General features: G+C 40.2%; 2 protein-coding genes and 1 long non-coding RNA gene across 8 annotated transcripts; 1 reads left to right on the forward strand and 2 right to left on the reverse strand.

Annotated features, from left to right (window-relative positions):
• Window positions 1-1,014: 1,014 nt before the first annotated feature.
• LOC129172233 (uncharacterized) lies at window positions 1,015-3,045 on the reverse strand. The gene is made up of 3 exons (XR_008566959.1): window positions 2,849-3,045; window positions 1,984-2,141; window positions 1,015-1,158 (listed from the first exon to the last, which is right to left on the reverse strand). It is a non-coding gene; the product is annotated as an uncharacterized LOC129172233 (long non-coding RNA).
• LOC129172179 (mesoderm induction early response protein 1-like) lies at window positions 2,118-13,979 on the forward strand. Of its 2 annotated transcripts, none has more exons than XM_054761669.1 (13): window positions 2,118-2,166; window positions 2,870-2,894; window positions 5,145-5,293; window positions 6,887-7,066; window positions 7,169-7,298; window positions 7,416-7,483; window positions 8,639-8,711; window positions 8,807-8,958; window positions 9,124-9,205; window positions 9,295-9,389; window positions 9,637-9,764; window positions 10,046-10,173; window positions 12,345-13,979. In XM_054761669.1, the coding sequence occupies exons 1-13, from the start codon at window positions 2,158-2,160 to the stop codon at window positions 12,650-12,652; spliced, it is 1,527 nt and encodes a 508-aa protein (XP_054617644.1). In that variant the 5' UTR covers window positions 2,118-2,157; the 3' UTR covers window positions 12,653-13,979. The 2 variants fall into 2 exon arrangements, with proteins under 2 accessions (XP_054617644.1, XP_054617652.1); XM_054761677.1 differs by having other exon boundaries at window positions 9,718-9,764.
• Window positions 7,650-19,722, reverse strand: LOC129172216 (UDP-N-acetylglucosamine/UDP-glucose/GDP-mannose transporter-like). 5 transcript variants are annotated; one of them, XR_008566955.1, is made up of 14 exons: window positions 18,955-19,722; window positions 18,217-18,250; window positions 18,051-18,137; window positions 17,908-17,975; window positions 17,591-17,662; window positions 17,462-17,530; window positions 17,285-17,387; window positions 17,111-17,203; window positions 15,671-15,738; window positions 15,512-15,590; window positions 15,347-15,429; window positions 12,329-14,161; window positions 10,325-10,383; window positions 7,652-10,216 (listed from the first exon to the last, which is right to left on the reverse strand). XR_008566955.1 is itself a non-coding variant. In XM_054761774.1 (13 exons), the coding sequence occupies exons 1-13, from the start codon at window positions 19,137-19,139 to the stop codon at window positions 14,024-14,026; spliced, it is 1,005 nt and encodes a 334-aa protein (XP_054617749.1). In that variant the 5' UTR covers window positions 19,140-19,722; the 3' UTR covers window positions 7,650-14,023. The 5 variants fall into 5 exon arrangements, 3 of the variants coding, with proteins under 3 accessions (XP_054617749.1, XP_054617726.1, XP_054617741.1); XR_008566951.1 differs by having other exon boundaries at window positions 7,650-10,216; window positions 10,325-14,161; XM_054761774.1 differs by having other exon boundaries at window positions 7,650-14,034; window positions 14,109-14,161.
• Between the last annotated feature and the right edge of the window lie 40 nt (window positions 19,723-19,762).

The raw sequence follows: 19,762 nt of genomic DNA on the forward strand, positions 1-19,762 counted from the left end.
AATATTTATGAGAAACAAAACAAAGTTGTGATTTCTGGAAAATTAAGGTGCGGAAAATGTTATGTTATGAGAATAGAGTCAGAATATTATGGAAAAAAATATACAATAATAAAGTTGAAATAGTTGGAAAATTTGGGCCTAGTTGTTAGCATGTTGGCCACACAGTCAGGAGATCGGGGAGATTTGGGTTCAAATCTCCGTTGGGCATTTCTGTGTGGAGTTTGCATGTTCTCCCCGTGCTTGCGTGGGTTTTCTCCGGGTACTCCGGTTTCCTCCCACATTCCCAAAAATGCATATTAGGTGAATTGGCGACTCTAAATTGTCCACCATAGGAACGAATGTGAGATGTGCCCTGCCATTGACTGGCGACTCTCGCCCGTAGTCAGCTGGGATAGGCTCCAGCATACCTGTGACCCTAGTGAGGATAAGCAGCATAGAAGATGGATGGATGGATGGATAGTTGGACATTTTTTTTAAAAAACAGCAAAAATGAAAAAAAAAAAATCAAAATTTTCCGAGAATAAAATAAATGTTATTTTAGTAGCATAGAGTTGAAATATTAGAGAAAAAAACATATTTTAAACCTCATAATACGAGAAACAAAACAAAAAAAATTGGGGGAAAAAGTTGAAATAGTTGGAAAATGTAAAAAAAATAAATAAATAAAAAAGAGCAAAGTTGATACTAATAATAGACTTTTTCACCTAAACCACAAAGCTGAGATGTGGCCCTTTTTTCACTATGTGGCCCTCGATGGAAGACATTTGGAAACCCCCGTTATAAACCAATCACAAGCATTTACAAAACCTTTTAACACATGACAGTGGATCCCCGCCCATTCACGATTACGCATTCACAAATGTGCAGATCTGTACACATTTTTTTCCCGCAGAAAACACATGTCATGCACCTATAAGTCTTAACTAACTTAATAAATACGTGATAATACAGGTCATATATACAGCATACGTGTACCACTGTTTTACAAAAAGCAAACATTTTTTACATGTTTGTGTCTTTATGCGTCACTGATAATGTTTTTCGTCAAGCGCTGAGATTTCACACTTTGTTCGGCGGTCCTTGAACGCACCATCGCTGCTGTGAGACGCACAGGTGACACCTAGGGCTCTGCCCCGCTGCGCCCTTCAACGTTCCCATCTGGAAAACAAAGGCGAATGTTTTTTGGACTTTTTAAATTTGTTTTTCGGCTGGTTTACAAGCGCATCTGGACGTTCCAAACATGAGCAATTGGCAGTTTTTTAGACTCAAAGTGTGATAGTACTCTAAATTAAGTGTGACAAAAATAATAGTGATCATTTCAAAACAAGCCATGTGGCCTGCCCAGCAACTACGACTGTTGTGATGAGGCCTTTTATAAGACACAAAGTAGATGTTGATAGACTTCATTCAAACGTTTTTCAGCCTTTTCATTACTCAGGTGTTCAATGTTCCGTAAGCTGGTCCGAATGAAGACGTTATTCATACTTAAGCAGACATTAGAGAAGTATCTACCCGTGTTCTACCAGTCTTCTATCTACCGTCCATGGCCAAAACATTTGAATTAGAGGCAGACAGAATCTTTCTGTGGCTGTTGTGTTTGCGGGCCCCTGCGGGCCAATGATTCCTACAATACTGAAACTTTTATTCTTTTTTTTTTTTTTTTAAGTAAATTATTTGCAGGGTATTATTTTTGTTAATATTCTCTAAATCCAATGTTATATTTCAGAAGTTATTTGGCTGTCATAAAAAAGAGGCAACTCTGGCACATCATATGAAAAAAGAGTGTACACAAATTGAATGATAATATCACAAAGCTCATGCGTTCATTATATTATTATACTGTACTAAATCCTGTAATCACTTTGATTGTAGATGGAATACAATGAAATTACAACAATTTACAACTCTACATCTCAATGAAAATCGAGCAAAATAATATATTTTTCTTATATTTGATTTGAATATGTTGTCCTAAATGGTTACCTTTACGGTTAATGAAGGTCTTTGTATCGTTTGTGACAAGAAAATGACGCATGATTCAAAGCAATGGGAGTTTGGAGGTGTGTTGAAGGATTGTACTTCTGCATCTCAGGTGGGCGGGGTTCTTCATCCGGGTACTGTTGCTGACCCCTGACGTGACCCTGCAGGATTGCAAACATGGCGGAGGTAAGAAAGTGAAGTAAATAATCGGAAAAATTAAAAAAAAATATATAAAAAGAGCGCCAGTGCCTTCAGTCGCTAACACACGTCCTTTATGTCGTACATTTTAAACGCGTTTATCCCACAGTGTGTTGTTTGCGTTGCTAAATAGTTATAATTTCTCTCCTATTAGCATGTTTAGTAAACTTCGGATTTGGCTAGCGTTAGCTGCGGCGTTAGCGACTTTGCGGTTTTGTTTAGGAACACTTATTTTCCCGGATGAGCTATTTGGTTCACATTTATCGCCGGGGTGTCATGTGAATGACTCCTATATTTGCGATTTTCCCCGCCTTTTGTGCTCTTGCTGTTGGGAGCAAGCTGAACTCGAACGCGTTAGCTTGATATTTAAAACACAATTAGCATACAACTTCCAATTCGCTGCAGTTTAGTTCTTAGTTAGCCAGCACGCCGAGATTTTATCCGAAGCAATGCGCTTAAGTCCTGGCACAAATAACGACGGTGTTAATTAAAGCCAAAGCAGTGGAAGCGTCGTTTAAATTCCCAGCATGCAGGAAGTAGTGACAGTGTTCACCGACTATGCGGGGACAGGCGCGCTTTTTGTGGACTCCGGTTTCCGCTGTTTAGGGAAAAATGCGTATGCATTGTTGTGTCTGTGGTTGTGTTTCTTTTCTTAAAAGATGCTCATTACCTTTTGTTTTTTTCTTTACAGTCCTCCCTTGGGAATTCGAGCCCAGGTATGTAACATTCATTTGTTGCGGTCCTCGTGCAAAGTTGTTCTCTCTTCATCACGGGATGGATGTTGTATGAGTCTCAAAGAGCAACAAAGAAGTTCAAATATAGTGAGGTGTACAATCGACAGATACTTCTTGTACGCATTAAAGTATAATCGTGTTCTTCCATGGGCATTTTCCATATTTTTATTTTCAATTTTTTTTTATATTTTTTCGGTCTGTGACACATTAATTTGTTGTGTGTTCACACTTTTCATTTTTGGTCTGGTTGCTCTGCTTTTACGGTTCGCTTGCTCAAGTGTGAACCCAGTCTAGGACCAAACAGGGGAACCGAGACCACCTGAGAGATGGGTCTTGGTCCGCCTGTGAGCAGATTCTAGTCCTGACTGATGCAGGTGTGAACGCCAACCCCACCAACGGACCAGAATATGATACGATGTAGGGATGTAACGATATGAACATTTCATTTCACGATTATTGTGAGCAAAATGATCACGGTTATTATCAGGGTAATGTTGAATGTGCTCAAAATGTTTACAATATACTGATACACACACTGGAGTCTAACAAATTTTTATTAAACTGCGCTTGCCGCTTATGGGGCTGGAAAGGGCATGTGATTGCACAATGCGCTGCGGTGTTTACCCCAGGATTTTTTTGAAGCTGTGGTGGTGGGCCTCCGCTGCTGTGTCGTGCCGCTGCTGCATCTGCATTTTAAAAAAAATTACTAATAGCAATTTTTTATTACTTATTTATGAACTTCTTTATTTAACTTTTTTCAACAACTAGCAAAACATGAACCGAGGACTTTGCAAAACTGTTAATTTAATGGCAAAGTTGCTGAGAGCACTGCCAACATTAAAATGGCACTTTATTTACAAAGCACATCTCCACTCAGTGTGCTCATTTGTCATTAAATACAGGTGCCATGTTTGAATAGAACACTTCTAAAAAATACTAAGAGGTGAAGTAGATATTCTTGGGTGAAGTACTCAACATAAGCTGGTGAGCCACGGAGACCCCTGTGATAGTCACTGTCTAAAGCTGTCGCACAACTTTGATACACAACTAGTGTTTTGAAGACAAGCCGTTAGTATTCTAATGATAACAAGAGAGCAAGATTGTTAAGTGATACTTGAAAAAAAGTAAGTTGTGATGATGATCGAAGTATCCCAGGAACGTAATAGCCACTTGTGGCTCCGAGCTAGCTAGATGCCTGCAACCAGGCATGTAAACAAAAATGCCAGGAAGTTGAATGAGATTGAAACGTGAGCGGTCCCACACGGTGGCGTACATAGGCTTAGTATGTCGTCAATTGACTACACATTTCACGGGCTGTTGTTCATTCTACCGATAATAAGGAACAAAGTGAAAGTCAACGCAAGACGTGTCACGTATCTGGTCACATATGCACAAGTTCCAGCAAGGCAGACAATTTATGAGAGCAAGAGCTTTTGTTGGAGCTTTGAGGGATACACAACCTAACTATCGGCTGCTTCTCCGGGACACGGGCAGTGTCACTGAGCCCTGAGTTCATCGAAGTACGGTTATCAAGCACGGTTTTGCGATCATTTTAATTTGAAATGATAATACTAACCTAGTCGGGCGTTTTACCGTGGTTAATCATTAATACCGATAGTCGTTACATCTCTAATATGATGTCACCAAATGCGAGCATAACCAGGTGATGCATAGCAACACCCAACAGAAAGCTGAGTGAAAACCATCAAAAGATAAGAATTTCATGTAAGCCCAGAAGCGCAAATGCAGTAGTTAAACATACTTGGCTCTTTCCAAGGAAGGGGTCTTTTTCACGACATTTTGAAGTCATCAGAAAGACTGTCTCCTTGCAGCGCATCTCCAGGAATGACATGATTTGTATCCTCTTTGTTACATCTCAGCTGGTAAGAAATCGGACATAGAAAGGAAAGTCCTACGAGTGTATGTGACCTGGAAGACGCCATGACGGTCAACCAGACTGCACTAAAGTGACCACCAAGTATCTTTTTTTGGGACACCAGAGTACTGGACTACAAGTGTGAAGGCACCTTTTAATGTGCTGTTTACAAAAGTAGCACACAATCGACATGAAGCACACAATAAGGGATTGTGAGAATTACCACTCAAACATGACTTCTTATGTATTGATGTGATGATTTTGAAGAGTTGGCTCGTGAGGAACAGTCAAAAGTGATGATGAGTGAATACGTTCCTGGTCATTTTAGACTTAATGTCACCATCTTGCTTTTTTAGGGGGTTCAGCAGGTTCCGATGACCATGACTTTGACCCATCAGCAGACATGCTTGTCCATGACTTTGATGATGAACGCACAATGGAAGAAGAGGAAATGTTGGAGGCAACAGATGAGACCAACGTCAATGAGATTGAAGATCTTGCTCGTGTAAGTTTCAAGCTGTTTTATGTTTTGCTGCCGGAGTCCCAATACAGTCCTCGCTACGTTGCGGTTTGAATATCGGGCCCTCACTTTATCATGGTTTTTCAAAAATTAATTAAGATCGCTGTTTTGTGGTTGAATATGGTCTATTATTAGTACAAAATATATGCGTATTTAGGCAAATTGTACGTATTCCTGGCCTAAATTAAGCATTTTCAAGCATGCAAATGACTAAATGAACGAAAATACAAAATAAGGCATTCAAAAGACGTGATATCAAGTCTAATACAATATCTGAGACTTGTTGTGTGCACTTTTTTAAGAAGTGGGGGATGGGAAGTGACGTGTGTGACGTCAGCTGGCTAGAGTTGACTGTTAGCTGAGTGATAGCAACAGGTTAGCAATGGAGAGAGTGGTCGACAGCAGCTCCTGTGTGAATGTTCACTACATTGCTGTGAGTCTCCTATTCATGTCTAAGATGGCTTATTTTATATTATTATGTCTACTATATTGGGTAATACAAGTGTAAAGGTGACTATAGGGGTGTTATGTCATGCTTGCAGGGCTCTAATAATGTTAAAAATATATTTAGAAGGCCATAAGCAGGTTTTGTATGCTCTTACTACATGAATGCATGAAAAAACACAGGTGCACTATAAAATACAGTACACCACATGTATTTCACAACGTATAAGCCTTCCTCTAATGGTGGATATATTGTATATTGTTCAAGCTTAAATATCATCTATATATAGAGATGTGTATAATTGAGTTATATTGTTTGCATGCAGTTCTAATGTGGGTGGAATCTATTTAAGTATTGTTTATTTTGCTATATTTTTAATGGAGTGCATAAATATGCTGCGATTGGCTGGCGACCCGTCCAGGGTGTACCCTGCCTCTCGCCCGAAGTCAGCAGGGATAGGCTCCAGCATACCCCCGCGAACCTAATGGGGATAAGCGGCATAGAAAATGGATGGATGGATGTAGAAATATGTTGGTAGTTACGTCCGTTTACTTAGTGTGGGTCCAACGGCAGAGCGATCACAGTAAAAATGTATTTTTCGAAGAAAAAGAAACAATTGGATTGCAGCACCATATTTTGCTAAATTAAGGCTGAATCCTAGGGCCAAAATCCTAGGAATCCTAGGATCCTAGGATCCTAGGAAACATAGGGCCAAGGGGAAGAAGCCACTAAGAAATGGGACACTGCTTGATTCTTAAGTCATCACCCTTCACCGCTTACTGGCTGTGACGTAAGCAGATGAGATAATTAAATGGTGTACAATAAATGTTCCTTCCATAAAGTAAGGTGCATACAGAAATTAGTCAGGTGCCAATTTTGGCGGCACAAGTGCTCTTGGTGACTTGTGTAATTGACTTTGGCATTAGGCTGCTTGAAGACTTGTTTTCCTTAATCTCAGCAACAGTTCTCATGGTGTGACTGACTTTTATTAACTCAAATGTTTCCATGCAATTCACTGCAGGTGGGATTTACGATGAGAAGCCGGTGTATCGTGCTTTTGAGCAAGCCACAATCGATTAGACTCCTGTGGGAAATGTTAAATATGCAACATTGTCACGTTCCTTTCTCACCAGGAAGGGGAGATGCCCATTCATGAGCTCCTGAGTCTGTATGGTTATGGCGGTGCTTCACCTGCAGATGAGGATGAAGAGGAAGATGAAGAACAGGAGGAAGAGGACGAAGAGGAGGATGAAGATGATGAGCTGGACAACGATGAAAGCAGCAAAGGCATTAACGAGCTAAAAAGGAACGAGGTGCGTTGATGTGACAAGTGCTGTGGGTTGTCAACACTGATTCATTCAGCTTTATATCAAGCTTTGCTTGTGACATATCGTGGATTTGTGTGTCGTCTTCAGGAGGAGCGAGTGAAGAACTCAACAGCACAGGCGGATGAAGCCCCGGCAACCACCGAGGGACGTACACGTTCTGTTCGAACCCTTGGCACCGCAGAACTGATTCGTTCACAGAAACTCAAGTACTTTGAAAGTAGGTGGCATCTCACTCTTTGACATCCTTGGTGCTACAGTATGTGTGTGTTAGCTCATTTTCCATGCAGTCATACAATCGCCCTGATTAATATGAAAATTGGTTGTTGTGTCTCAGGTAATAACGATGCGGAGGAAGAGTCAGAAGAAGATGAGGATTATGTTCCATCTGAAGACTGGAAAAAGGTATTTGTCCTGCATATTAGAGCAACTTAACCTTAATGAGTAGAGGAGCACACAAATGTATGCAACACTAGCGTAGCTGTTTGAGCTACAGTGCTAACGTTACACTTACATTTTAACATCATGCTAAGTTGGCCTATTTGCTGAAGAAAAACTGCAAAGTGTAAAAGTGGTGAAACTTATAGCTCCCGCGTCTGTTTTAATGTATGTAGTGAATCGGGTTGGGCATCAAGTCTCGAGCATCGATGGGTTTGGCTTACCGTCATAAAAAGAAGCGGTCGGCTCAGTGTGACATTTGCAACACAATATTGTGCAAAAGAGGGCCAAACTCGATTAAACACCAGACTTCCTCGAAGCAGTCAGAATCAGGGAAGTCAAACAATAAATGAAGACTGTCTGATGCCAATGTAAACCAGGGTGTCAGGACGCCCGCTGATGTGGAAGTTCGGTGTAAATAAAGGACAGGAGCTCCAGCTCTGGGAGGTCAGTTTATTCATGTGCACAGCTAATCACGTTTAGCAACAGTCAAGACACCTCTTCAACCCGCACAACACACTTCCTGCCTTCAAAATAAGAGCTCTGTGGGCTACATCCTGTTTACTTATAACAAAATAAGGGTGTCAAAAAATAGCTTAGACCAACATTGAGGCAGTAAAGAAAGTATACTAGCGCTAAGTGATAACATTAGCCAGTGTACTTTTCATAGACAAAACCTTTACAAGTGATATTCTGCACCCAGGTTAGTACATGTGCAAGCGGCTGCAACATCACCACCTCACTAACACATAAACAACAGAATAGGTGGAAATGTTTTTTCATTAACTTTTCAAAAGTAAACATCTTTTGTGAAAAAGTACTCCTGTAGAAAGAAACCTAACATTTAGTGTATATTAAATATACTGGTTGAAAATAGTCCCGTGAGAAATTCATAGTAAACTTGACTAAAAAAAGGTAATATCATTAAACATTTCATGGAGAAGTTGAGACATTCCATTCATAAAGAGTTCTGGTTAGCGCCCTCTTTTCAATCATGCAAACTTGTATGACCCTTACCCTTAAAAGTGATTATACAAACGTACACAAGTGATTATATTCATGTTTGGTGGTGATAAACAGGCTCTCATGACGCATACTGATCCATATTTATATTTATAACAGGAGATAATGGTGGGGTCCATGTATCAAGCAGAAACCCCCGTTGGCCTTTGTAAATATAAAGACAATGAAAAAGGTAAGGCAAGCAAAGATGAGCTGAAGTTAATGTAGAGCACAGTCATATCCTGATCCTTCTTTCTTTGTTTTTGTCCTTTTCATTTTGCTGAATAGTTTATGAAAATGATGACCAACTGTTGTGGAACCCCGAGTGTCTACCTGAAAGCAAAGTAGTGGAGTTCTTAATAGAAGCATCTCGGCGAACGGGTGAGGAGAAGGGAGTGGATGCCATCCCAGAAGGATCCCACATCAAGGACAACGAACAGGTGAAACCTGCACAGCCTCCAGCCTTTGCTTTGTACTTTCCTTACGTCACCTTCGTACATGTTTCTATACGGTACAGCTTTATTGTTTAAGACCAGCCTGTGGATTTCAAATAAAAAAATGTGTGTTGTTTTCTACAGAGCTAACGAAAACCTGTTTCCCTATAGGCATTATATGAACTGGTGAAATGTGACTTTGACACAGAAGAAGCTTTAAGGAGGCTTAGGTTTAATGTAAAAGCAGCCAGGGGTGAGTAAGCACTCGCAAGGGGGAAAAAAGCACCTTAGATGAGAGAGATTTGTGCTATCGCTAACGCTAACGCTATGTTGTCTTTGCAGAGGAACTTTCTGTCTGGACTGAGGAGGAATGTAGAAATTTTGAGCAAGGACTAAAATCCTATGGCAAAGATTTCCATTTAATACAGGCCAACAAGGTAAGAGAAGTAACCGAGTCACGCTAAAAGAGCTGAATAGATGTGATAAGCATGACATGGATTTCACGTTCACACAAGTGTGCGTTTGATGTTGCTTATTGCATGCTGTGATATCATACCTAAAAGGTATTTTGTGTACGTGCCTTTTGACTTGTGTGTTTGTCTCCCTGTACGTGTTGTGTTGACTTTCTCCCCTGAAATGTTGGTAATAACGGTTATTTCATGTCTGCTGAATTAAATCTTTCAGGTGAGAACTAGGTCTGTAGGAGAATGTGTGGCCTTTTATTACATGTGGAAGAAGTCTGAGCGTTATGATTTCTTTGCACAGCAAACCAGACTTGGAAAAAGGAAATACAACCTTCACCCTGGTGTCACGTAAGGATTTTTATAAAACACATATTACTGAAATAGGCGGGTTATTCATGGTTGATCATCTGCTACTTTTATCAGCGTTAGTGTGTCCTTATTGAGGTTTTTCAACAAATCTGTTTGTTTGCGGAGTGTGGTCGCTCTAAAGTGCCTTGAGTTGACTTGACTTGACATTCAGTTAGCTGAGATTTGTTAATATATTTCCTGAAATTAACTAAAATGAAATTAATTAGTCAGTTGCTTGAGAGCATGTGTGTAACGTGCCGTGCGCTGCTGTGTGCCATCAGAGACTACATGGACAGGTTGCTGGACGAGACCGAGAGTGCTGCCTCGAGCAGGGCGGCGTCGCCCCCTCCCACCACGTCCAGCAGCAGCGCTAGCCACTCAGAGAAGGAAGACAGCAGCAGTCACAATGGTGAGCTACGTCTTGTAGCTTGTAGCTTCCAGTGCAAAAACATCTATACACAGAAGCACAGTAAGACCTGGCAGAACACTAATGATATCAGTTGTGTTTCCTATGGAGAAACAAGTCTCCCTATATTGACAAGAACAATATAGATCCGCACCTCTCCTCCTGGCTGGCTCGCCATCCACAAATGAAGACGTAGGTGTGGCTATGTTTGTTCTAGCGGACAAACAAGCACATGTGAGATAGGTGAACCAAACTGTTAACAATCCACAGACAAAAGTGGTGATGGGGTGAAGTACAGCAGCAATATTCACACAAAATATCCACTCGTTATTTTATTGTTTACAGTCGTCCCTCGCTACATCGTGGTTTGAACATTGAGCCCTCACACTGTTTCCGTTTTTCAAAATGTATTACTGATCGCTGTTTTGTGGTTGAATACAGCTTATTATTGGTGAAAAATATGCATATTTAAGCTAATTTAATGTATTCTTGGTGTAAATTCCGCATTTTCAAGCATAAAAATGAACGAAATGACTGAACGAAAATACAAATATAAGGCATTCAGAAGATGTGATATGTAGTGTAATATCTGTGCCTTACGTGCACGTTTGAGAGGCGGGGCCTGTGAAGTGACGTCCGCTAGCTAGAGTTGACCGTTTAGCTGAGTGTTAGCATGGTTAGCAATGTGGAGAGCAAGCGTCTTTGGTGGAGAGTGTGACCGACAGCATCGTGAGTCTCTCCTTAACCACAAGCAGCAGCATTACGGTAGTATTCTACACGGGTCACTCAGGGTCAAGAATGTTACATTGATGAGACAGTTGCCACCACAGGAATTACGCTGTCAATGCTAACGTGTGAGTCGATGTTATGTATCATTTATGTCCAAGATGTCTTATTTTCTCTTATGTCTACTATACTGGCTAATACGAGTGTAAAAGTGACCGTGGGGTGTTACTTCATGCCTTGAGGGCTCAAACAATGCTAAAAACTATTTACTGTAGGTGGTTGCTCTATGAAAAGATTCCATGGGTAAATAAGGAATCCTACTTTGTGGAAATTCACTTATCATGGTCGGGTTTGGAACCAGTTACCCACAATAAAGGAGGGAGTACTGTACATGCGAGCAACAGCAGTGAAACAAAATAGCAGCAGTGAGGAGGAATTAAAGACATTCAACAGAAGGAAGATGTTCCATGTTTGTGCGTGCATAATAAATGTTTAGTGTAGTTCAATATGGATGAGATGAAAGACTCGTGCATATTATTATTATTTTTTTTAAATCTACATTGTGTACAGTGGTTCCCACAGGACTGCAAGCTATCTGTGGCGTTATGGGGGACGCTAGATGACATCTAATTTGCATAATTGGCCATGACACAAAACTCTGGCGAGAGTGTTTGCATGTGGACGGGTAAAACTGAGCTTTTTGCTTTGTCAAAAGAACTGTGCAACATGAGCTCATGTTTTTAAACCTCATTTAACGACATGAACTTATTGACATACGGTGTTTGTGTCCTTTTGTGCAGTGGTAGACGTCTTATATAACGCAAACCGGCGATTTCAAAAAAACAAAACATTCATGAATGTTCCGGGGCTGCTTCAGTGTTCTCTGACTTTAAAGATAATGTACACGTCATTGCACATCACGTATCTCACTATATTGATGAACAGGTGCGTTACAAACTGCGGGCAAGTCAGCTGTGTTACGTCCGAGAAGCAGAGTTACGTTACGATTCCATCTGCTGTATGGATGTTGTAACAAGCTACACAAACGGTTGCGCCAAATCTATCTGTGGTCCATATTTATTTGCGGTGGGCCGCCACAAGTTAAAAAAGTGACTATATGGGAAACCCTGACTGTATGTAATGGTATTGCACATTATTCATGTCAATACCTTAAACCTGCATTGTTTTTAATGGCCAGCAGGAGAGGTTCTCCCTTACTGTATGGACACTACCAGTCAGTAAACATTTACTGGATGTTTTTGAACTTATTGTCGTGTTTGAAGTCTTCCCCCCCACCACTATGTTCATTCGTATCGAGTCAATAAACCAGGGGTATCCACACGTGGTCCAGGAAAAGGGGCAGTACGAGGCTACATTCTGAGCTGTGATCTGTACTGTTAATGCATTTAAGCTATCTTAAATAATAACGTACCTGTGCTCTTTGCTAGGTATCGCAGGCCACAGTTCCAGCCATCTGGGCGATGGTGTACACATAGTCCCAGCAAACCAAGTCAAACCGGAACCCCTCCAGTCCAACGGTCCCTCGGGTGACGCCCCACTCCCCACACCGGACAACAACTCCAACGGCTGCAGCCACCCCAGCTCACCCAGACACGAGCGAAACGGTTCCCCAGAACCTCCTGCAGACCAAAGAGATGCAGACATGACGCACGACAGGCCGGCCAAGAGGTTGAAGATGGAGGCAGAGCCTTTGGCCCAAAGTGAAGTGGAACCTTCTAGAACACAAGAGAACTGAAGGCCCCCAAAAGTTCTGCTATGTGGACTCATGTGGATGTTGATTTTCTTGGCCACCACTTTCCCTGCTAACGGACCTGGAAGCAGGACATGAGGGAAGTGTTGATTCTCCCGAGAGGGAGGACGCCATGACTGACAAAGTCATAGGTCACTGAAAATCAACAGGAGACCCGTCTCTCTCGAGCCCATCCATGTAGCAACTGTCTGAAAAGCTCCAACCTTGTACTCATTGTCTGTAAGTACTTGACTGACTGACATTTGCCAAGAATCTCTCCTGTTTTTTTTTGGATTTGTACTCAAAGGGAAAAAAATACAATTCCCATTAATATTTTTGTACACAAGATATTTATATTTTTTAACAAAGTCTATGATGGGTATTTGCCTTTCAAGCCATTTGAACGTTTGTGAACACCGGAGCAGGTTTTTAAGGACTTAGGTTTCTGAGGACACACACACACACACACACACACACACACACACACACACACAGCCGGTGATGTTGCCGGCTCACTTTAGTTGCACTTTGATTGTACATTTCTGTGGTAAATGATACGAAGCAGCAGCAGAACGACATTTTCCACACGACAAAGCCGTGTGCTCCAGTCTGAGAAATAAACCACTGCAGGTTTGTTTGTGTCCAGCAGCTGACATCAGTGATGTCCTGTATTGTAACGCATGTACAAGATGGCTGTATTTTTGGATTTTTCATAATCTGCTTCTTTTGGCTTTACTTGTTCTTTTTACAGAAAACACAAAGTTGGAGATTTTTAAAGCTTTGTATAGATTTCTTAACATCCATTGGTACATTTAAAAAAAAAAAAAAGAATCATGTATTTTCTGTTCTTTCTTAAGCCTGTGTTGCTTGGAAACGTCATTTAAAAAGTAGCCATTCCATTGTTTCCCATGTCTTCACTTTTTAGTCCTTCAGATAAGAAACTTCTTGCATCACAATTTTAGGCTCATACGCACCAAGAATGAATCAACGCTCGATTGTCTTGAAGTTGACACACCGGGATGATAAAAAAAAAACAAAACCCTGGTCAGGTAGCCTCCAAATCTTCAAGATTTCTTTCACTGCACTCCAGCTGAAGATGCTTTTGACTCAAAGACCATCAACTCACCTTGACTCTTGGGGTTTTTTTGGGTCCTTTTTTTGGAGTGATGTTTTGCTTTTTCCCTTCTGTAAATGGCTCCTAAATAAAATCTGTATCCCAAGACTGCATAAATAAAATAATTGGATATATTTAATACAAAGACACAACACTTAGAAGTTCCGATCATATCAATTTAAAAGCACTTTGTAATAAAGATTAAAAAAAAAAAAAAAAGACTGGAGACACCAGGAGTTTCTTCAAGGTAGAGCTCTTGAGTTTTACGGCTTTTCTGCTAAAAGTAAAAATGACACACTTAGCGTAGTAGTGGAATATTTCACCTTAAAGTATGAAAAATGTTCTTACTTGTCTGCTCGTGTGTGAAGGTGATGAAGGAATACACCAGACTCCCTGCAATGCTTTAGCGACACAGAAAACACAACACATCTTAACCCTGCTTGTTGATATGATACGTTCTAAGGGGGGGGGGCACCGATCAGGGTTTTATGCTGCCGATTCCGATCCCATATACCGATCGTCTGTGAGTGATATTGGCCGATACCGACCATATGGATTAACTAATTTTTTTAAATAAGCGCTACTGGCCATTTATGTTAATTACTGAACAGGTTAATAAAATTCATTCACATTTATTTTCATTTTTATTATTTATGCATTTACTTTATATTAATTTAATAAACAAAAAAAGGGGCAGCTTATTTTCTCCTACTACATTTCCCCCAATTGTTTTTTTGGTGTATTCTTATTAGATATAAATAATTTCATTACAATTATTTAAGGAGAACTGTAACGTTAATTACTGGCCAGGTTAATGAAATTAATTCACGTTCAAATGAATTTATTTTCATTTTTATTAGATTTCCCAGTTTTTTTTATTTAAAGAGATGTGTTCTCATGAGACTTATAACTCAGAAGTAGAATTATTTAAGGGGAAATGCAACATTGATACATTAATTCACATTTTAATACATGTATTTTCATTTTTATTGTTCATGTATTTACTTTATATTCACTTTGAGCACCTCCGTAGCTAATGATTCAATCACTCTGATAAATTCTATTTATTTGCCAAGTGTTATAAGCTTGCAGTAAACAAAACAAACATACTGTAAATAAATTCAATACAATTATTTACGGTGAAATTTGACACTTATATGAATCACTGGACAGTTTAAAATACTCATTTGCATTTTAATGAATTTCTTTTCATTTGTGTTATTTATCTAAATTGACTTGCACTAGCAATTTGATTTCTAGCAATTCCATAGCTAAAGTTGCACTCAAAATGATTAAATCTCTTAATCTCTTGTAAATTCTAATTGCAAAGCTGCAGTAACAAAAAAAAAAAAATAGCTCAACACATGGAATGTCAAAACCAGTCGCAATTTATTGAAATTAGCCACCTATCGAATGGTAACACATTTTCCCCCCTAAATGTAATTTCCAGACGGGGGTTGAACACTTGAGCGCAACTGGAAAAAAACACGTGGTAGAAGGCTCTGACCTATGTACTCATAAATGACCTTTCATGTGCTCATCCAATGCAAACGGCTTTCCCCCAAATGACGTTTAAATGGTCTTACCTTATGTTCAAACCCATGAAATTAGTCCAAGAGAAAATGTAGTCTCCACCAAACACCATTCCCATGTACGTCACGACGACGTTCTGCAACAATCCCAGCCACGTCAGACAATAATCACGCCACTTGACGGTACGTCGGGGGCGGCATCGGCTGTCAATGATGTACCTTGATGCAGCCCACGATGGAGGTGGTGAGAGCAGAGTTGCACTGAGTGCACAGCATGATGGAGTACATTAAAATGAATCTGGCAGACACAAATGATGGATTAGTAGTGAAGGCAAAGGGTGGTAGGAGACTGATGGACAGAGAGGATGAAAAAGATACCCCATGACACAAGAGAGAACAAACTGCGTCGCAAACAGCTGGTCGGACCATCCGTCGTACTCCGAAACCTAAACACACACAAAATAGTCTTTCAGCACCGTAAGCGTTGCTTAGTAAAATGCAGGCCTGAATACAGTAATCCCTCGTTTATCGCCCTTCATTGGTTGCAGTGAATTTCCACGAAGAAGGATTCCATATTCATAAATGGAATATTACAGCATACAACTCCTGTTTTGAAAACTTCTAAATACATTTTTTTTAACGTTAGCGGCTAAATTTTACATTTATAAATGAATGCACATTTTAGTGAATGTATTTTCATTTTTATTATCTGTGCATTTAGTTTACATTAATTTAATAATAAAAAGGGGGGGCTTATTTTCACCTACTAGATTTTCCCTGTTTTTATTTATTTTAAAATTTTTTTTTTTTTTTTTTACAGTTTAAAGAGGTGTGTTCTTATGAGATATAAACAATTTCAACACAATTATTTAAGAAGAAATGTAACATCTATATTAATTACTGGACAGGTTCATGAAATTAATTCACATTTTCATGAATTTATTTCCATTATTATTATTATTATTATTATTAGATTTCCCAATTTTATTTCTGTATTTTTTTTAAACATTTTTTTTCAATTTTACAATTTAAAGAGGTGTGTTCTTATGAGAAATACCTAATTTCAATACAATTATTTAAGAAGAAATGTAACATTTTTATTAATTACTGGACAGGCTAATGAAAATAATTCACATTTTAATAAATGTATTTTCATTTTTATTATTAGATTTCACTTTTTTTTTTTTTTTTTTTTTTTACAATTTAAAGTGGTGCGTTCTTATTTAAGGGCTTGTTATTAGAGCCCTCTAGACATGAACTAACACCCCTATAGTCACCTGTACACTCGTATGACCCAATATAGTAGACATAATAAATAGGAAAATAAGACATATTAGACATAAATAAGACATAACAGACTCACACCTGACCAGTGTGGTGTACATCACAACATCTTTGAATGCCTTATTTTTGTATTTTCGTTCATCTATATGTGCCCTGCAATTGGCTGGCGACCAGTCCAGGGTGTACCCCGCCTGTCACCCGAAGTCAGCTGGGATAGGCTCCAGCATACCCCTGCGAGCCTAATGAGGAGAAGTGGTATAGAAAATGGATGGATGGATGGATAGATAGATAGATGGCCATTTTATGCTTGAAAATGCTTAATTTAGGCCACAAATATTGTAAATGTGATTAAATATGCATATTTTTGACTAACAATAGGCCGTAGTCAACCACCAAACAGCGACCATTTATTTATTAGTATAGTATTTTGTCTTATTTTTGGGGTTTCCCATACGTTCATTTATTTGAGCACGCCACAGATACATTTTCACCGCCACAGATACATTAAGGTAATTATGTTGGAAAACCACTCACCATCTGCAAGTCTCCTGTGTAGCAGGCGTACGCCGCAGTTGGTAAGATCATGATTAGCGCGTTGTAGTAGAGAAGTCCAAATTTGCCCAAATCCTGTGAGCAGCAGCAGCAGCAGCAGTGGCGGCACACGCTCCGTTAGCAAAGAAAAGGCAAGCAAGGACCAGGTGGACTCACCTTTGCATCCAGTTTCTGCTTCATGTAAGCACCGTTGGCCGCCGTCAGCACATTGTTGAGCATGATGAAGACGTAGCCTTCGAGGTCAAAGGCTAGATCGGCGCTGCAAAGCACACAGCTTAAGTAGGTTTGGATGCATGCTAAAAGATGAACGCGTGCAAGTGAGGGCTGACCCACCTGGCGGCAATCAAAGCGCCGAAGATCATGGTAAACACGGTGCTTTTGATCGACCACGAGTACGTCTTTCTGGAAAATTGGACATTCAGCCGGACTTTGCATGATTACTTTGTTGGGAAAGGAGCCTACCTTAACAAGATGCCTTCACACAGCATGGTGAAAAGGATGCTGAACCGCCGCAGAACTGTAAACATAGGTAAGCTAACACATAAAAACAAGCGTTAACAGTACAATCGCCACCTAGAGTCAGGATGGTACTCCAAAGTCATGTTTCCACTAAGTCAGCACAGTTTGGAACGCTATATCCTGATCTGGCACCCTTTTGGTGGGGTTTCAAAAATCAGTCAACAGCGCCCCTTCTGGCTGCAGTTGGCACTGCACCCAATTTCTGCCTCAATCACCAAATTGGTGGAAACATGGCTTTGGTGATTCATTTAGAAACCAACTTGAGTCGTTGTGTTCCAAATAAGCCAGATATCTGATTCCCAGCATGGAGTAGCGGCAGTGGAAACACCTGCAGGGATAGAGAGCATCTTTTTTTTCCTTCTCTTCAGCACACATCCACTGTACATCTTCCTCGCCACCTCACCTTGCGTGGTATACTCAGGTCCATATCTGGAAACGAGATGAGACCTAGCATTTTGCCAGTCCTCAGCACTACCACTGTAGCTAGCATCTGGAAAATCAAACAAGCCGAGGCGACGTAAACAAGGCTGTTCACATGCGCTCCAGGTTCGTGACCGGACAGGACTTACTTGACCAATTCCAAGGCATGTCGATGAAGGAAATCTGCAATGCACATTGACAGTTGGTATGTTTACATGCAATTCATTAATTTCTCCATTTTACTCCCTATGTGGAGTCTCCATTTACATGTACCATCTCTAATTCCAAATGCTGTGCGCCTCCAAAACGCTAGGGGGCGATTTTGGTCATTTTAGCTCATTTAGCTTGTGGGTATGTGGACGAGAATGCTACATGCTAATGGCTGTCATTAGTAGAAGACGTCTAGGCAAATGTATAACATAGCTTTCCACAGCGCTTTAATGTGTTTAAATTGCTTACCATATTACATAACATAATAACGTCGATAAAACTGTTCTTCAGCAAAGCAAACTAGCTGAGGCTGAACCAACAGCGCCCCGACTGGCTGCCGCTAACAGTGCACGCCATTTTGCGTCAAGGTGCCGTTAATTAGAGTCAAAGCAACGACCAAATTCACTTGTTAATGTTTTTTTTCGGTGATTTAATTTCGCAAATGGGAGTTAAAATACTCTTATTATATGTCTTCAGGGACCCCCACACCTGAGAAGCGGGTGTTTTCATCTTCACATTGTGGAGAGAAAATCATGATAAGTTGAAAGAAGGTAAGTCTTTTACAAGTTGACTCTAGAGGACTGGCTGTAAGCTCTTTGTGCATACCTATGTCCATGCAAGTACTTCATATTTCACTATTACAGTATACCTTCTTGACTTGTACTTTTGAACTCTACCTGTAGCTGCTGAGGACACTTTTGTTCACAACGACGATGAGAAACGAACTGACTCCGTAAAAAGCAGCTGCCAGCAACTTTTGAAGCACAGTTGAGCCGTCACCAAAAGTATTCTTTTGGGCTCGAAGGGATGCGCCTTCAGCTGACAAGGTTGTGTCGCCTCGACGTTTGTGTACGTCTGTCATGTTGTCACGCTGGGACAGACAGGAAGTTCAGAGTCCAGTGCTCCGTTACGCATGCGCACCGAGCAGCGGCCCGCCGATGTTGTTTGCTGGCGAGAGCGGAAATTATGAGGAGGGAATCATCTTGGCGGAAATGGAGTCAAGACATTTGGCGTTGGTAGCTTGATTTTTAAGCATTTAACCTTTAACCTGATTAGAAGACAATGCCAGGTTATGTTATAATACAAAAACTAGTAACGCATAAGAAAGAAAAACAGCTGTATGCTTCAATGGCGCCACGTAATTACTACTCATTTACAATGTTTGTCTGATCAATTACACATTTTCTTTATTCACTCGTTGTATTTTACAACCACGTTTACACATGTATTTATTCTTAATTTAGTCAAATCATTACTTATAATAATATAGAAATAAGTTGAAAATATATAAGTGTAAACATGTGATGTTCTTTACCTGCATTCGCATCTAATAACTGCAAAACAGGCCGCGTTATTAACGCATGCTTTAATGATACAACTCCATAAAATGTGTTCATTTAATGGTACTGTGCGGCCTGTATTGCAGTTTAACATGAGAGAAGTCTAATAAGTCCAAAAGTAGCGTAAGGCTTTACCTTTAATGTG

Source organism: Dunckerocampus dactyliophorus, chromosome 2, assembly GCF_027744805.1.
Source record: "Dunckerocampus dactyliophorus isolate RoL2022-P2 chromosome 2, RoL_Ddac_1.1, whole genome shotgun sequence".
NCBI classification, from domain to species: Eukaryota; Metazoa; Chordata; class Actinopteri; order Syngnathiformes; family Syngnathidae; genus Dunckerocampus; species Dunckerocampus dactyliophorus.